The 17,871-nt window shown below is 45.2% G+C and overlaps 1 protein-coding gene across 2 annotated transcripts in view; it reads left to right on the plus strand.

Moving 5' to 3' along the window:
• Window positions 1-14,979, plus strand: part of DOP1B (DOP1 leucine zipper like protein B) — a 41,153-nt gene extending 26,174 nt beyond the window's left edge. For both annotated transcript variants that reach the window (XM_058859747.1, XM_058859749.1), the window contains exons 19-37: window positions 527-2,123; window positions 2,503-2,614; window positions 2,944-3,132; window positions 3,310-3,435; window positions 3,918-4,052; window positions 4,466-4,521; window positions 4,839-4,943; window positions 5,025-5,091; window positions 5,780-5,921; window positions 6,133-6,215; window positions 6,389-6,498; window positions 7,177-7,323; window positions 7,618-7,679; window positions 8,295-8,423; window positions 10,113-10,249; window positions 10,540-10,595; window positions 11,410-11,559; window positions 11,860-11,989; window positions 12,277-14,979. In XM_058859747.1, the coding sequence (XP_058715730.1) occupies window positions 527-2,123; window positions 2,503-2,614; window positions 2,944-3,132; window positions 3,310-3,435; window positions 3,918-4,052; window positions 4,466-4,521; window positions 4,839-4,943; window positions 5,025-5,091; window positions 5,780-5,921; window positions 6,133-6,215; window positions 6,389-6,498; window positions 7,177-7,323; window positions 7,618-7,679; window positions 8,295-8,423; window positions 10,113-10,249; window positions 10,540-10,595; window positions 11,410-11,559; window positions 11,860-11,989; window positions 12,277-12,534 (3,791 nt within the window). In that variant the 3' untranslated portion in view covers window positions 12,535-14,979. The remainder of the gene's footprint in view (window positions 1-526; window positions 2,124-2,502; window positions 2,615-2,943; window positions 3,133-3,309; window positions 3,436-3,917; window positions 4,053-4,465; window positions 4,522-4,838; window positions 4,944-5,024; window positions 5,092-5,779; window positions 5,922-6,132; window positions 6,216-6,388; window positions 6,499-7,176; window positions 7,324-7,617; window positions 7,680-8,294; window positions 8,424-10,112; window positions 10,250-10,539; window positions 10,596-11,409; window positions 11,560-11,859; window positions 11,990-12,276) is intronic.
• The last annotated feature ends 2,892 nt before the right edge of the window (window positions 14,980-17,871 follow it).

Below are 17,871 nucleotides of genomic sequence, written 5' to 3' on the forward strand. Positions count from 1 at the left end.
AATGAATGTCCCACCATTACAGCGTCCACAGGGCTGCTGTAGAAACACAGAGCTAATCTGTTCCTTCTTTGTTCCACAGTATTTAAGCAAGGAAAATATTGGCTCTTTAATTAATTAATTAATCAATCCCTCTGTTGCCATCCTTCTCATTGCCCTCCTGATTTCCACAAATATTTAATGTTCAGGAAGCATAAAGAGAGACAATTGTCACTCCTAGGGAGTCTCAGCCTAAGAATGCTTTATGTTTTGATCCTGTTATTTTGTAGTAGGTTAGGACTGCTCTTTAAGCACTTTAAAAGAGAATTAATTCTTGCCTACAGAATAATACTTGCCTGTTTCTTTAGCCCCACTCATTACAATTAATACTGAACTGGAGCAAAGTAGCTTTATAAACTCTTTTTAAAATTATTTATTAATATAAGGCATGATGTGTTGACTAAATGACCCTTAAAGGTCCATTCCAATCCAGACTGTGATGTGATTTTATGTGTGAAACAGAAATTAAATGAAAAAAATATTTTTTCAGGCTATGTTCATGATTGGCTTTGCAAGAAAAAGGCCCCTCTGAAAGAGTCTGGCATCTCTGAGAGCAATTCTGAGGAAAACCTTCCCTTGAGCCAGTTCACTACTGTGGACAGAGAAGCAATTTGGGCAGAGGTGGAAAACGATCCAGAGACAGCGGAGCTGAAAGCGGAGCAGCCTGAAAACGCCGGATCTCCCCGGGACGCGGAGGGCGAGCAGGACAGCAGCGAGCACACCGAGTCTGCAGACACCAGCACGGGCCACGACAGCGACAACACCTCCTCCTTCTCCCCTTCCCTGGAGCTGCAGGAGGTGAGCAACGAGGACAGCGAGGCCGCAGCCGAGGGCAGAGAGGCCCCGAGCCGCGGGAATTCCCTCAGCGCCTCCCTGTCCGAGAGCTCCAGATCCAGCGCCGGGCCCCGCCTCGTGAGGGCCGACTCCGAGAGGACTCAGGCCTCGGAGTCTCTGTCCAGCGACGAGGAGGTGGACTTGGAGCTGCAGGAAATCAGCCACTGCAGGCTGCTGAAGCAGCAGAAGGAGAAGCAGGAGCTGGCAGAGGCCCTGTTCAAGCACATGCTGCTGTACTTGCAGCCCTACGACTCCCGGCGGGTGCTCTACGCCTTCTCCGTGCTGGAGGCCGTGCTCAAAACCAACCCCAAGGAATTCATCGAGGCCGTGGCCACCACCAGCATGGACACCAGCTCCACGGCGCACCTGAACCTCATCTACAACCTCTTGGCTCGCCACCAGGAAGCTCTGGTAGGGCAGAGCTTTTATGGGAAGCTGCAGCCTCAGTCTCCCACGGTGTGTCCCCACTCCCTGCTGATCGAGCTGCTCACCTACCTGTGCCTGAGCTTCCTGCGCTCCTACTACCCCTGCCGCCTGCAGCTGGGCCACAGGGACCTCCTGGCCAACAGGGACGTGCAGGTGAAGAGCGTGGAGGTGCTCATCAGGATGATGGCCCAGCTGGCCGCCACGGCCAAGGCGGCCGAGCCCAAGAGCGTGGAGTTCATCCGGGATTTGCTGGGGAGGTGCAAAGTGCAGGAGTTCGTGCTGCTCTCGCTCTCGGCCTCCATGTACGTCAGCCACAAACGCTACCGGCTGCTCGTGGCCGACGGGCCCGGCCGCGGCGCTGAGGAGGAGCTCCTCGAGGAGAACCTCATCAATTTCGGCCACGACCAGATCTGGAGCGAGCACCCGCTGCAGATTGAGCTGCTGAAGCTGCTGCAGGTGTTGATTGTCTTGGAGCACCACCTGGGCCAGAGGCCTGAGGAGCAGGAGAACCAGCCAGACCTCTCCAAGGAGTGGCAGCAGGCTGTGAACTTCCAGCAGGCCATCGGGGCCATGCAGTACGTGTACCCACATCCCATCACTTCCCAGGGGCTGTTTGTCTCTGCCGTGGTCAGGGGGCTGCAGCCTGAGTACGGCCATGGGATGCATCCTGCTTGGGTGGGCTTGGTCACCAGTTCCCTGCCCTATTTCGGGAAGTCCTTAGGCTGGACCGTGGCCCCGTTTGTGGTGCAGATCTGCAAAAACCTGGATGAGCTTGTCAAGCAGTATGAAAATGAAGCTGTGAAGGCGTCTGGCAAAACATCTGCCAGGTAAGAGCCACCGGGGAGGGATTTCTTATCCCAAAAATTCCACTTTCCACAGTGTGTAGGAACTCCCCGGGTCAGCACCGTGGCTCCCAGAGTTTGATCCTTAATTCCTGCTGCACCTGTCCCTGGAGGGAGCTGGAGACAGGATTGTTGCAGCAGCTGGAGGACAAGAGGAGCAGCAGCTGTGATATTTCCTGGCTCCCTCTGCCTTCCATCCAAGTACAAAAGCTCCCAGTTTTATGTATCCTTTCATTTTGATATTCCTGACCTGATATTCCTGATATTCTCACCAATTTTAGCTATGGAGTAAAACCAGGAATTTTTAATCGAGGAAATACCACTTGGCTTATTAACATGTTTGGGTTTTTTTCCCTTTCCAAAGCTTCACTTCTAAAAGAGAAAATGTGACTCCTGATTACCCCCTGACCCTTCTGGAAGGGCTGACAACCATCGGGCACTTCTGCCTTCTGGATCATCCCAATCCAACAAAAAAGGTACGTGGGAACCCCCTGTGACCTTCCAGGTGAATATAAACAGTGAATTGTACAAGAAAATAACCTTAGAGAGGCCTCATAGCACACCCAGACAACTGAACTGACTCAAAGGGAAAGGACTGAGCTTAATTTTTCCAGATTTGAAGCCTGAAAAGTGAATTTTAAGTCATTGTTCATGAAGATCTTGGTGATGCAAATAGGAGTCCTCTGTCCTTAACTCGTTTATTTTCCTTTGAGTTGACCATGTTTTGATGTGTTCCCTACAATTTTTAGGCTCTTGTGCATAAGAAATTATTTTAACATTGGTATTTTGGGGTTTTTTTCCCCAGTCATCCTGTTCAGCTGAACCTGCCAACCTGAGGAATGCCAGGAATGCCATCCTGGAGGAGCTGCCTCGAATTATGAACACCATGAGCCTCCTCTGGAGCGTCATAAAGAGGGAAGACTCCCAAAAAAGACCAACTGACTTCTTTGGGACAACTAAAGGCTCTTCTTCAGTCTATTTTAAAGCAACCAAAGTAGGAGCCCTTTTAAAACGCTGATTTTTTTGATCTCCTCATCCTCCCCAGTGCATTTTACATGGAGTTCTTTTATTGTTGTTTATTTTCTGTATATCCTGCGAAAAGAAATAATATTTTATAAACTAGGAGATGGTCTTTGCCTTACATTGATAATTTTTCCCCACCCCTTTACAGACACTAAGAACAAAAATATTGGACTTCCTGAACCCCTTGACAGCACAACTTGGGATCCAGCTGATGGCAGCAATTGCAGCAGTGTGGAACAGCAAAAAGCCTCACAGGAGTCACAGTAAAACCAAGGTGAAGCTAAAGAAAGGCACTCTTTTATTTCCTCTGTAAAGGCAAATGTTACATTTATACAGTCAGTTGCCTACAAACTCTGTAGATTCTTTGGGGTTTTTGAAATAGGACTGAAAAATCTGAATTCCTCTTAAAAAAAAAAACATCAGGACTACAATTAAACCTCAATAAATAATCAAATAAAACCCACATTGTGGTTTTAAATCTGAGAGTAAAAGCTGTTTTTTATTCCATACTGGATTGCAGTTGGACAATTATATTTTAAAGCCCATGAATCAGCTCAGTTTCTAGAGAAAATGAGAGCTGTGTTCTCTGGAACACAGAGAACTTCTCCTTTTCTGCTGTAGAATCCAGTTGCTTCCATCAAGTGTTGGGAGAAGATCTTCTCATGGCAAGGGCTGTGTTTGATGTAATGTAAATGATCTCTGTCATTTCCATTTAATTTTGAGGGGTGTGTCTTTGGTTTTGTTTGCTTTTGTCAGATTCTCCCAGTGGCCAGTGCATCCCAGCTGATTCTCGTGGACTTAATTTGTGCCCTGAACACACTGAAAATTGACAGCATATTAAATCTGGTCAAAGAGGTGGTCAAGAAACCAGCACAAATCAAGGGGGAAGAGGTAGGCAGGAAGATAATTCCATTTTCTTAATGTATTCCAGCCTGGATCTGTTTCCTTGTGTCTTTGAAGCATTCTTAGAAGGGTTTGCTTTTAAATGTGGGATTGTCCTTTGCTCCTGAAGAAGTTTTGGTATCCAGATTGTGTTTGATCCACAATGAGTAGATTCTTTAAAATGTATCAGGGAGATGGTGATGGGACAAGGGGAGTGGTTTTAAACTATCAGAGAGTAGGGTTAGATGGGATTTTGGGAATAAATCCTTCCCTGTGAGGGTGAGGAGGGGCTGGGATGGAATTGCCAGAGAAGCTGTGGCTGCCCCTGCATCCCTTGGAAGTATCCAAGGCCAGCTTGGATTTTATTTTTCGTTCTGATGGCAAATAATTGTCAAATTGGCAAATTTGCTTTTCTTTTCCAGAAATCTTCTCTGGTGGATATCCCAGTGCTGCAGTTCAGTTATGCTTTCATTCAGAGGTAACTCAGTCCTTCTAAAAGAGAATTTCCTGTTTGACTCAAATGAGGGAACAGCCAGTATTGCCATTTCTACTTTCCTTGGATCTCCATGTCCCAGAACACTTCTCTGCAGGAAATGTGTTGTCCCTTGGTTGTTGACACACAGACACAGAGTGCCAGGGCTGTGACACTGGAAGGGGAGGTGACACTGACAGTCAGGAAGGGCAGGACTGATCCTGAAGCTTTTAAGCCACCAAGTTCCTCTTACCTGTTGTTTTTTGTTCTTTCCTTAACTCTGCCTTCACTCAGGTGTGCTTTGGTTTTATATTTTCTTGCAGACTCCCTGTCCCAGCCCTGCAGGAGAACTTCCAGCCCTTGTTAGGGCTCCTCAGAGAGTCTGTGCAGCTGAACTTGGCTCCTCCTGGCCACTTCCTTCTCCTCAGGTACTGCATGGGACAGGAGAGGTTTCACTGAGGTTTTACACTGTGCAGTTCCTGACTGGGAGTGCTCTGCTCTGCCCACAGCACCCTGAATGACTTTGTGACAAGGACACCCACCCTGGAAAACAAAAAGGATCAGAAAGACCTGCAGGTACAGCAGCTTCAAATTCACCTTTTTGTGCCTAAACCTGGCACTGCTCATGTAAGGAAAAGTGACCTGTCCTTTGGATCTGAATTCCTGGGCTTTTGGGAATGCTTGGATGTGCATCCACAAATTTTGGCTGAACAGGGGAGACTCAAACATGACAGACAAACAGAATTTTATCCCAAATGCTTGAAATCTTTCCAAAGCTGTTTTTTTTCTGTGCACTATTAGGGTTTTTCTCAAAACTGAGCTTGTGACACGAGTGGGATGTCATGAGTTCACATCCTGTGTGTGAATATTGAAATCTCCAAGCTGTGTAGGAAAATGAATGAATCCTTGGAGCTCCCAGCTGGGTTTGGCAATGGGAATGACTCTGACCTCAGCTGTGTAAAGAAAGGAGCAGAGCAGGATTCTCCTCCTGTAGTGCCTTATTTCACCAGGACACTTTGACCACTGCTTACCTGGGTGGTTTTGGGTTGTGCTTACAGGACTTTGATGTGCCAACAGAGAAATTCCATCTCCCCTTTCTGCTTCAGAGTCTTGCCAGCAAAATGCCAGCAATGCCAGAAAATATCATTTTACAGCCTTTGCTCTGCTTTGGCTGGATGTGGTTTGGTTTCATTTCAGCTCCTCATTTCCCTGGGAATTAAAAAATACCAATTAAATACCTGATGCCACTTTGGTTACATTACAGGAGGTGACCCAAAAGATCCTGGAGGCTGTGGGGACCATTGCTGGTTCTTCCCTGGAGCAGACCAGTTGGCTGAGCAGGAACTTGGAAGTGAAAGCTCAGCCTCAGATTTTACCAGATGAATTCAACGTGGAGGATGTCAATGGTAACGTGGCTTTCCCTGACTCCTGCTGCCCCCTCTCCTCTGCTGAAGGCAGTGAAGAGCACGAGGGCTCTGGTGATGTGTGCTTTGCATGATTTTATATTTTAGTGTAACACCAGTTTGTAAATAAATGATCTGGTTGGGCAGCAAGTTGGGAATCAGCAACGTTTAAACCTGTCTGAAAGAGAAAACTCGATTATTTTGCCTCTTTTAGATACATCAGTGGCACCATCTTCAATGGTTTCTGCCTCTGCTCCTTCAATCTACAGCGTCCAAGCCCTTTCTCTCCTTGCAGAGGTCAGTGGGGCCTCTCATCCCTGGGGTTATTGGGGTCATTAAGCTGAGGAGGATTTTCCTGACAGATTAAACAGGAGTGCAGATCTTTTGGGGGCTATTCCATTGTTCCAGCCTGAAACATGGCAGGCTTTCCCCTTTTCCAGCAGTGAAGGGTTCTCCTGTGCATTGTGCAGGTTCTGGCCTCGCTGCTGGACGTGGTGTACCGCAGTGATGAGAAGGAGAAGGCCGTGCCCCTCATCTCCCGCCTGCTCTATTTTGTTTTCCCCTACCTGCGGAACCACAGGTGAGTCTCTCTCTGCTCCTGGCATTTTTCCCTGTCTGATCTTTTGGATTTTTGTATTCCTTTGTTTGTCCATTCTCTGTTCCCATTTGAATGGGTTTGAGCTGTGTTTGAGCAGTGTTTCCCCAGGAGCTGAACCCATTGTTGTGTCAGCTCTGTGACAGCACTTTCTCCTCAGCTGTGGGGATTCCCTCACCTGGGATTTTGGGTTTTACTCAAATCTCCCCTTTCTGTGCCCATCTGGGAATGGGGATGGGGCAGCTGAGCATGGGCAAGTCCCAGGCTCCACCAGGAAGCAGGAAAAGCATCATCTCTCCCTATCCCCTTCCTAGTTTGTCTCACAAATGTGGGAGAAATGGATGATATCCAGTGGAGACACAGGGCTTGGAATCCTGGAATGGTTTGGGTTGGAAAGGCACTTAAATCCCATCCAGAGTCACCCCTGCCATGGCAGGGACACCTCCCACTGTCCCAGCTGCTCCCAATGTCCAGCCTGGCCTTGGGCACTGCCAGGGATCCAGGGGCAGCCCCAGCTGCTCTGGCAATTCCATCCCAGCCCCTGCCCACCCTGCCAGGGAACAATTCCTTCCTAAAGGAATTCAAACCAATCCTTTTGTGAGTTGGAATCTATTATTGAACTTTAAAAAAGCCCATACTGATCATTTTTGTCCTCTCTCCCAGTGCCTACAACATTCCCAGTTTCCGTGCTGGTGCTCAGCTGCTCAGCTCCCTGAGTGGATACGCCTACACCAAGAGAGCCTGGAAAAAAGAAGTCCTGGAATTGTACATGGATCCATCTTTTTTCCAGATGGACACTTCCTGCACTCAGTAAGACATGGAATTGCAGCACTCCAAGGGCTGAAATTGTGTTCTGAATTTGCAAGGAAGGGCTTTAAAGGAGAAGAGTAACATTGGGAAGAAAATTCCATTTAGTGTCTTCTTATGGAATGGGATTATGTTAAAAATGAGTCTCTCCACTAATTCTGCTCCAGACAAGAGTCTGCACACAAATCCTGCCTGGAAACTGTTTCCTTGTATGAAAAGTTTGACCCAGATAATTTCTGAGGTGAAACCACACCACAACTTTCCCTGGATATCTAATTCCCTCTTTCTCTCCTGCAGCTGGAGATCCATCATTGATCATCTCCTCACACATGAGAAAACCATGTTTAAGGATTTGATGAGTAAGTATCAGCTGCTGATCATTTATTTCTACCTCAATTTGAAATCTATTTGTATTTGGGCCATTTGGGTGCATTTTTATTACACTGATTTATCCATAAAGTGTGGACTGTACATAATAAACCATTTTATTAGCTTCATTCCCAGCTAGAGCTGAGTTAAATCTGGATTTTGGTCACATCTAAAACACACCAGAGGAGGTTTTGCTGTAGAGGTGCTTCTGTTGGGCTCCCACATTCACATTTTGCTCTAATTTTGAGTTGTGCAAGTGAGAATTTGGCAAACTCTGCAGGTGTCTGCCATGAGCAGCGCAGCAAACCTTCCATCAATGTGCTGACGTCTAATCCAGGCTTGAGGAGAGCGTGGAAGAACAAATCCTGGGGAAAAGGGTGGGACAGGACCCCTTAAATTGACCTCAAGCAGCTTTAGTCTCTTTTCCAGCCTTTCTAAAAGAATAATTGAACAGTTACAACACCAGACAAATTTTCTTTCGCAAGACAAATTCCCGCTCGGCGAGGCAGAGAGTTTTTTATCGTTGAGGGTTTCAGGGGTTCTCTGCAGCCCCCAAGGCAGGCAGTTGTGGTGGATGGGGTGGATGATTGTGCTGTGTGTTGCAGCCATGCAGAGCAGTGCCCTGAAGCTGTACCCCAGCTTTGAGCAGAAGGCCATGCTGCTGAAGCGCCAGGCCTTCGCCGTCTTCAGCGGGGAGATCGACCAGTACCACCTGTACCTGCCCCTGATCCAAGGTGAGGCTCCATCCCCGCCCTTCCCTTCAGCTGGAACACAAATCCCTTTGTTCCAGAGCAGCTGGGGCTGCCCCTGCCTCCCTGGAAGTGTCCAAAGCCAGCTTGGATGTGTAACTTTTCTTTAAAAAATCCATTTTCTGTTTCTCTGATTCTGCTTCATTTCTTTTGCATTTTTCTTTTTCTTCCTGGATTTCTCAGCTGCCTTTGGACTGAATTTTTTTGGGATCCTCCCTCGTGGGGAGCCCTGCTTATCTCAGTTCTTATGATTTGAAGAAAACTCTTGAGCTCGTTAGAATCTCGTTTCTTGTGTTTATTAAGAGGTCATTACAAAACTTGACAGGTTTTTCTAGGCTGGCTACACAAGGTTAATTCTTTGTAATCTGTAAATCTTTGTAATTCTTTCTTCTGATGGTGCAAACAAGGCTTTGTGGCTCACCTTGTGTCTGATGCACAAAATGGCCCCAAAGTATGCAGTTCTTTTATTTTTATATTTATTTTTACTCAATTAACAATAGACACGTATATTATTTTTCTTAATGACCCAATGACCCATCACCTGTGTGCTGCACTGTGGCATTTTCTGTCCAATCACTCACTATTACCCAAAAACCTTCAGGAGAAGAACATGAGGAAGTAAGAAAAAGGACAAGAGACAACACCCTAAACCCTCCATCTTGTCTCTTGTTCTCTAAACTGACATTTTTACCCAGTGATTTAAGAAAATTTTCTAATCTACACACTCACACTTTTAGCTTTTCTATCTAACTTTAACATTTGTTCTCATGTATCACCATGAAAACATGCTCACAAATTTCATGTTACATGAAATTCAGTGTTTTTCTGGATCTTATAACTAAGTATCAGAAACAAGGGCACACTATCTCAGATTCCAACAGGATGGGGCTTGGAGCAGCCTGGTCCCAGCCCACTGACCTGGCTGATCTTCACTGTCCCTCCCAAGCCAAACCATTCCATGACATAAATTCTGTAGGAAAGCAAAGTCACCTCTTTTCCAACAAATGCTTCTGTTTTTTTTTTTTAATTTTGAACAAAATTTATGAATCTCTCAATTACAACAGATAAATTATCTCAGCCAGGAAAGACAGGAATCTTGGTTTCAAGGCCTTTGCTCTGGAAATGTGGTTATTTCACAGCAACCTGTTGTTGTTCTCTTTAAATTCCACTTTTGATCACATTTTGTGCCCTATAAACCCACTCAGGCTACATCTGAATTACAATTTTGTTAATACAATGTGAGGAATTCAGCCCAAAATCGATGATGAAGTAAAAATTGTGTTTTGCCACCTTCTGCAAGGTGGAGAGGGACCTTTCACAGGGGCTGGAGCGACAGGACAAGGGAAATGGCCTTAAACTGAACAAGGCAGGGCTGGATCTTGGGATCTTGGGCAGGAATTGTTCCCTGGCAGGGTGGGCAGGGGCTGGGATGGAATTGCCAGAGCAGCTGGGGCTGCCCCTGGATCCCTGGCAGTGCCCAAGGCCAGGCTGGACATTGGGAGCAGCTGGGACAGTGGGAGGTGTCCCTGCCATGGCAGGGGCGGCTCTGGGTGGACTTTGAGACCCTCCCATCCCAAACCATTCCATGATTCCACACTTTAATTCCCGAAACAACACAAATTCAGGAAAATGCCATTTTTATTTTGCTTTTTCCCTTTTTTATGCTCCCTCCAGAACGCCTGACTGAGAACCTCCGTGTGGGCCAGACTTCTCTGGTGGCTGCCCAGATGTTTCTCTTCTTCAGAGTTCTTTTGCTGAGGATTTCCCCACAACATCTCACCTCCTTGTGGCCCATCATGGTCACAGAACTGGTAAAAAAGCAGTTCTGAACTTAGATTTGAAAAAAAAATCAGCCTGTGGTTTTTCCCTTTTTCCTCTCCCCTAAAAATGTTTCCACAGTTTTACATTCATCTGATTGTTTGTGGGGGAAAAAGTTAAATTATCATTAGGAAATTCCTTTTGGATTAATTCTGGTGGTGTTAATGGAATCTCTTGCCTGAATTATTAATTTGTTACGAGTCATGAAGGTTCCTTTTCATCACTTTTAGTTGGGATTGAGTTGAATGAACATTTCAGCATCTCCATAATTATTTCTTTAAAGATCCAGACATTTCTACAGCTGGAGGAAGATTTAACTGAGGAAGAGGAACCAGCAAAGTAAGAGTTGCCATTTGAGAGATTTCATTAAAATTAATTAATTTAATTAACTCTCTGGGATAGGGAGGAGAGTTTGAGAGATTTCCTTGAAATTAATTAATTGTTTCTCTGGGATATGGAGGAGCCAACAGTGATATTGCACTTTTATATTTCTATAAAATACTAATAAAATATAATTTATAATTTATAATGTAAATTAAAAATAATATAAATAATATATTAATAATATAAATAAACATATAAATAATATATAACATAAATACATTGATATAAATATAACTAATATAATTAAATATAAAGAATATAAAATACATATAAACATATAATATATTAAATTAATATAATTTAAAATATAAAATACTAATAAATCATAATTTAGTTATTTAAAATTTAAAGTACTAATAAATCATAATTCAGCATTTTTTCCAGCAGTGGTGATATGCTTGAAAATATAAGTATTCATTATTAGTTGTGTACAAAAATAGAGTTAAATGCTAAGTTGGCACTTGAATATTTTAATGTGGTGCTATTTTTGGGTGTATTTTAGATTATTTTGCTCCTATCAAAACAAAATGAAAACACTCGAACAAGAGTTCCTTTGTGTAAATGTGAGGGTTCCTCTTGTGCTGACTGAAAAACTTTGGGTGGGTTAGAGACTGGGGGACTTTTAAAAAAAATAATTATTTATTATTAAACTAAATATTATTTATTATTAAATTTAAATTATTTTTAATAACTTTCATTTTTAATTACTTAAATAATTTTTTTTAAAAAATTTAAATAAATGGGACTTTTTTTTTTAATTTAAACACAGGAACAACAGCAAAATCAGCAAAGCCAAAGGCTCTGGGGATGGCAGTGGGGCTGAGATCCAGCCCAGCGAGCTGTGCCTGTACCTGGCAGCCTGCAAATTCCTGGACACTGCTCTTTCCTTCCCCCCTGACAGGATGCAGCTCTTCCAAATGTGAGTCCCAGATAAATGGAATTTGGAGGAATTATTTGGTCTTGTTGTAGGAGGATTTCACCATCCTCTTCAGGGGATTCCTTAACTTGGAAAATGGGGAGAGGAGAAAGGTGGGGATTGTTTTCCATCTGCACACGCTTGGGAATGTTTTGGAGCTGGTTGTATTTAAATATTGACAAATAATAGCAAAAGAGAACATTTATGACAGATTTTTATAGAAACAACCAGTGCTGCACTGAACTAGGCATGATCCAAACAAAGGATTTTCATCTTTTTAAGCAATCAATCCATTTATTCCAGGTACAAATGGGCCTTTGTGCCAGAGGTGGACACAGAATCATCTCCTGCCACCTCTCACCTGGTGGAAAACCACCAGGAATGCCAACCACACATCGTGAGGATCATGGATCTGCTCAAGATGAAATATGGGGTAAAAAAACTTTTCCTCTTTTTCTTTAATCCATCAATCTACTTTTCCAAACACAAGATTTTAAGTTACTCAAGGGATTTTTAGATATTCCCTGTGAGGAAGAGGAAAAGGCTGCCCAGAGCAGCTGTGGCTGCCTCTGGATCCTGGGAATGTCCAAGGACAAGTTGGACAGGGCTTGGAGCAGCCTGGGACAGTGGAAGAGCTCATGGATGAGCTGGATGATCTTTAAGGTCCTTTCCAACTTTTACCTTTAGTAAATCCCAGCCTTTTTTTTCCTTAACTTTCAGGAGCCAAAGCACCCCGAGGGAATTCCCAGGAATCCCAAATTCCCCCTGCTGACGCTGCACTCTGTGTCCAGCATCACCCAGCTGATGCCTTTCTTCCAGACTCTGTGCTGGGCATTCACAGCCCGTGGCAGTGACTCCCAAAATTCCCAGCCCTCTGCAGCTGCTTCCATGGATTCTCTTGGCAGCAACAGCATCAGGATCCTGCAGCAGCTGGAGGACAGCGTGGAATGTGATTTCCTGGAAAATATGGAAAGTTGAGCCTCTCCTGGGACACTCCTGCTGGATCAACAGCAAACACAGGGAAAGCTTGGCTGAAATTCCTTCTTTTGCCCCCAAGATTTCCAGCTACATTTTGGGATTTCTCCCTGCTGTTGCAGAATGCTCTTCAAATTATTCAGGAGCTGGTGGTGAAAAGCAGCAATGTCCAGTTCCTGTGGTGGGAAAAAAGAGCAGTTTGGTGGGAATTTCTCTGAGTTCCTGTGTGTTATTTGTTTTCCATGGGAAGGATTAAAGACATTTTGTAAATAAGGGAAGAATATTTTGGACTTGGTGGAAGCAGCAGCTGCTCTGGGACTTCTCCAGTACTTGAAAGTGATTTTGGAGCTGTGTCCTGAAGGAAAATTGAAGGAAAATCCAATATTGCATGTCAGTGTACAATCAGTTTGCAGTGAGTCGTTTCCTGAGGTGAAAGCCCCTTAATTTGGCCTAAATTGATCAAATTCTGAACAAATCCCCCAAATTCCTCACAGATGGATTTCCTAAGTCTCAGCATTGTACAAAGAGCTGCAGCTTTGCCCTGGCTGTAATTTCAGCTCTGTGCTAGAACAGAATCTTCAGGCTTAGCAATTCCTAATGAATCAGAAATGTGCATAAAACACAAACCTGTGCAGGAACACTTCATAATTAGCATTACTTGAATGGGGTTTGATTTTAATTAATTGATTAAAATATTTAAATTCTTATTTTTTAAATTAAAAACTTCCATTCTTTCAGTGACTCAGGTGGCTGCAGCTTCTGAAATGCAACTAAATGAAGATAATGCTGTAAAAATAGAAACTGCTTAACTAAAATGAAAATAATATCTTTTTTTTTTTTTTTTAAGAACATTTTTTGTACAAAAGAATGTATTTGGTCATTCCTGGATGGTGAGAGAGGTAGGGGGATCATCCCAGTGCTTTTCCTAAATTAAAAAGGGAAAATTAAAATGGGAAATGTTTGGTTGGGAGTGAGGGGTTTCTTTTTCTCAAGCTCCCATAACAAACACACGAGGATTTTCTGCAGTGGGATTTAGGTACAGATGGATGAGATTTTTCATCTTGGGTTTATAAATTAAAATAATGGAACATCCTTTCCTCTCCTACTGGAATACTGTAAAAAAATTATACAATAGGATTGTGCTAAACTTCTTTAAATCCTTTGCATTTTCACAGTGGAGGAAAGTGGTGGGTTGAGGTGTGGTCATTGAGAATGTGAATTATTTCTGTTAATATAATTTATTAATGGTCTCTAATGCTGTTGGAATGAGCACAAGTGAAAAGTTACCCTTTGAAAGTGTTACTTGAATATTGGAGCAGGCCACTTTTAAAATGTTGGTGTTCATTTTCTACCTATCTTCAATAATTTTTATGGATAAGCTGAACACTCAGGATGGTTTGGTACTTTTATTTTCCGTTTCCTGCTGGTTGAATTCCATACTTGGATATTTCCCTTAAAATGCTGATAAAGGAGAGTAGGATTTGATGGGATCTTGGGCAGGAATTGTTCCCTGGCAGGGTGGGCAGGGGCTGGGATGGAATTGCCAGAGCAGCTGGGGCTGCCCCTGGATCCCTGGCAGTGCCCAAGGCCAGGCTGGACATTGGGAGCACCTGGGACAGTGGGAGGTGTCCCTGCCATGGCAGGGGGGCACTGGATGGGCTTTAGTGTCCCTCCCAACCTAAAACATTCCAAGATTCTGTTATTCCATGATTCTATCAAATGGCTGCTAAAATCTAAGACAACTTTTTGCCATTAAGCTGCTTTCAGTGGCCTCAAACATTTAAGGGACTTGCAGAATCCTTCCACTTCAGAAGAAAAAGTTCTTTAATGTTTAATATCCAAGCAGACCTTTAATAACTATAAAGAACGTGAAAAAGGAAGAAAGGGCTTTAACTAAAAGTCCTGCCCGAGAGGTGGAGGGGCACAGGTCCATGGGCCCAAAGGGGAATATTTTATTCCTTTCTTCCATAACTTTATTACTTTTCCATGTGGGACTAACTGTGGTTGTTTTCTCCCTATGCTCCTACTGATGAATCCACCAGGGAAGCAGAGCAGGGCTGTCCTGCTCTAAGCTGCTCCTACCAAAGCAGAACAACCTCATTGCCCATGAATCTGGAAATGTTTTTGCCTGGAACTCCAGACATTCTCTCCTTTTCCAGGAGAGGGAATGCTTTTGCTTTGCTGTGTTTTTGCTTTTCAGTCTAACCAAGCTCAGCGTTATCTTTTGGATACTTCAGCTCCGATACAGCAGAGCCACAGTGCACAGAGAGAGGCTTTGAAATATTCCAAAGGATTCCGTTTTCCTGAAAGAAAAAATTAGGAGGTAAACTGCTGAAGAGCAGCAGGACTGGAAGTGTAGAGCATTAAGTGATGGTTGTGTATCCCATACCGTACATGAATGTAATTCTTCTAATAATATTAAATGTTATTTTGCAATGCCTTTTCAAATGCAGTTCTTATTTTTCAACCTGCTCACTCACCAACTTTAATTTTTATCTGACTCTGGAGAAGTTCCCAAACTCAATCATGGAATAATTGAGGTTGGAAAAGATCTCCAAGGTCACCAGGTCCCAGCTGTGCCCGATGCCCACCTTGTCCCCAGCCCAGAGCCCTGAGTGCCACCTCCAGGTGACACCTCCAGGGATGGGCACTGCAAAGCTCCCTGGGCAGCCCCTGCCAAGGTCTGAGCTCCCTTTCCAGGAGGAAATTCCTGCTGAAAAATCCCATTTCAGGATGAGGGCTGTGATGTGATCACTGCTGGCCCCTGCCTTGGGAGAGGCTGTGCTTGCTGCTGCCTCTCTTCCCCTCTCATGCCACGGCCCTGCTGCTCTGCTTCCTGTATCCCTGGTTTTACACCCCTGGAATTCCCACACTGAGATCCCTGTCCCTGCTTGGGACAAGCTTTGGGGAGTTGTGTCTGGAACATGGAACATGATGCTGCTGGAGAGATCATGGATTGACCCTGGGTGCAGGGAGAGGCTTCCCAGGAAATCAGGAGCTGCTGCTGCCGCACGACTCCAGCCTGAACGTTTTCACATATCCACGGGAATGCCCTGGAAGTGCTGCTTTTCATGCAGAGGGAAGAAAACTCTCCTGTGCCACGAGCTTTAACAGCTCAGGCTGGAGGAGTGGGGTTTAAAGGACTGTGGGAAAGCTGCTGCTCACATTTCACCCTTCCCTGTATCCAGGGCCTCCCCTGGAACGTTGTGAGGGATTGTGGATGTGCCAAACACCGCTGGCTGTGGAGCCATCCCAGGGCTGCTGGTGAGGATACTGTGAGAAGGAACAGGATGTGGCTGGGGAAGGGGCCAGCAGGAGCTGGGGCAGCAATTTCTGGGACAAATGTCCTTGTTCTGGCACAGGGATGAGATCAGGGAGTGCCAGACAAAACTCCCAGATGCTCCTCCAGGGTCATCCTGCTCTCTCCAGGAGCCAGCCTTGGCTGCTGCTGATGCATGCACAAAGACTCTCCAACTAATTAAAGTTACAAAGTGATACGTTAATTACAACACCGGGAGTAATCTCCCACAGGCACGTGCAAAATCCATGGGGCTCCTGCCCTCTTTTTATCCACAAAAATCTTACATATTCATGGAATTATTCAATACATTTATACATGTGCATTATCTAACCCCACCTACCCCACTTTGCGTTAAAATGAGTTCAAAATCTTTTCATGTTCGTGCAGTTCCTTCCTCCAGATGGGTTGGTGGGTTTCAAAATGGGTTGGTAGTCTCCTAAGATGAAGTCAGGGATGTCTTCCTCACGTTAAATGTTTTATCTTTGTCCTGCTGGAAGGCTCTCTGGTCACAGCCCACGCTCCCCATCCTGGTTCTGGCTGCTTTTGGGCCCAGGCGTGGTCACGGTTCTTTCATCTTGACAATACCTCATCCTCCCATCCTGACACAACAAAGTCAAGCAAATGATTTATTGTCTTAGCTCTCACTAGCTCCACCTTCTAATAATTAACTCTTCTAAATCCTTCATCATTATATATATTGCTTCTCTCCCCTAGCTAGGCTCTTAACCCTTTCATTCTTTTAGACCCTTGATTCACTGGGGTCAAAGAAGAGAATCCCAGAATCACCGAGGTGGGAAAAGACCTTTAGGCTCTGTCAAGATGCAGTTATTAAAGTTATGAAAACTGCCTCTGCCTGAATCAAGGTGCAAACGAGACCACAGTGGAAATAGGATGGGTTTTATTTGACAGTAAATATGAGAGAAAATAAAGAGATGGAGAATAGGTGGTGGGGAAAGGACAGCAAGAGAGTGACAGGGACGGAATAAAGAAATACCACCGCTCCAGGGATCCCAACCATGTTCTGCTGATCCTCTCCAGCTGCTCCTGGTGGTGATGGTCCCACAGAAGCACAGAATCCCATGGGTTATTATAGCTCGGGCCAGGTGGGAATGTCCAGGGCTGTCTCTTGCAGCAGACACCAGATCTGTTGGATCCCGTGCAGGGCTTCAGGAATGACTCTGGGGGACACTTTGGGGGGGTCTTTGATGGGTTCTGACACCCCCTGAGGTGTCCCTCTTGTGAATGTCCTGTGGATGTGGCCTGTGGGGTTGGGGCAAGGCAGGATGGGTGTTCAGTGCCTCTGAGCAGAGCTTGCACCCAAAACCTCTGCTCCTCGTTTTGGGGCGAGGCTGTGGAAAGCTGGCCACTGTGGGCTCAGGTCTCCACACCCCAAACCCAGCCAGGGAAGGATCTCTGCTGCATTTGGCTCTTTTGTGGAGGCTTTCCTCTCCCTCAGTCCTGTTTGTTTCTCCCTAGGCTGTGATGATTGAACAACAGCGTTTCTAGGGGTTTAACTTCCAGCCAAAGTCCCAGGCAGGTATCTCCAGGGCAGCTTCTGTGGTTGTAGCTTCTTTATACTCTTTTTGTTATAATGGGCAAAACTCTTTCATAGCAGTGTTCAAGGCATGAATCATTCCAGTCCCTGAAATGATGAAAAATCTTTTGTCACATCCAACCATGGCCCCAGCACCACCATCATGTTCGCCATCAAACCCCATCATCAAGTGCCACACCCTCAAGCTTTTTGAACGTTTCCAGGGATGGGACTGCATGACAATCCTTGGCGTCCTGTTCCAATGTTTTACCACACTTTCCAGGAAGAAATGTTTCCAAATATCCACCCTGAGCCTCCCCTGGCCCAGCCTGAGGCCTGAGCTCTCCTCCTGTCCCTGTTCCCTGGCAGCAGAGCCCGACCCCCCCGGCTGTCCCCTCCTGCCAGGGACTTGTGCAGAGCCACAAGGGCCCCCTGAGCCTCCTTTGCTCCAGGCTGAGCCCCTTTCCCAGCTCCCTCAGCCCCTCCTGGGGCTCCAGACCCTTCC

This window comes from Poecile atricapillus, chromosome 1 (genome assembly GCF_030490865.1).
Source record: "Poecile atricapillus isolate bPoeAtr1 chromosome 1, bPoeAtr1.hap1, whole genome shotgun sequence".
Taxonomy (NCBI): domain Eukaryota; kingdom Metazoa; phylum Chordata; class Aves; order Passeriformes; family Paridae; genus Poecile; species Poecile atricapillus.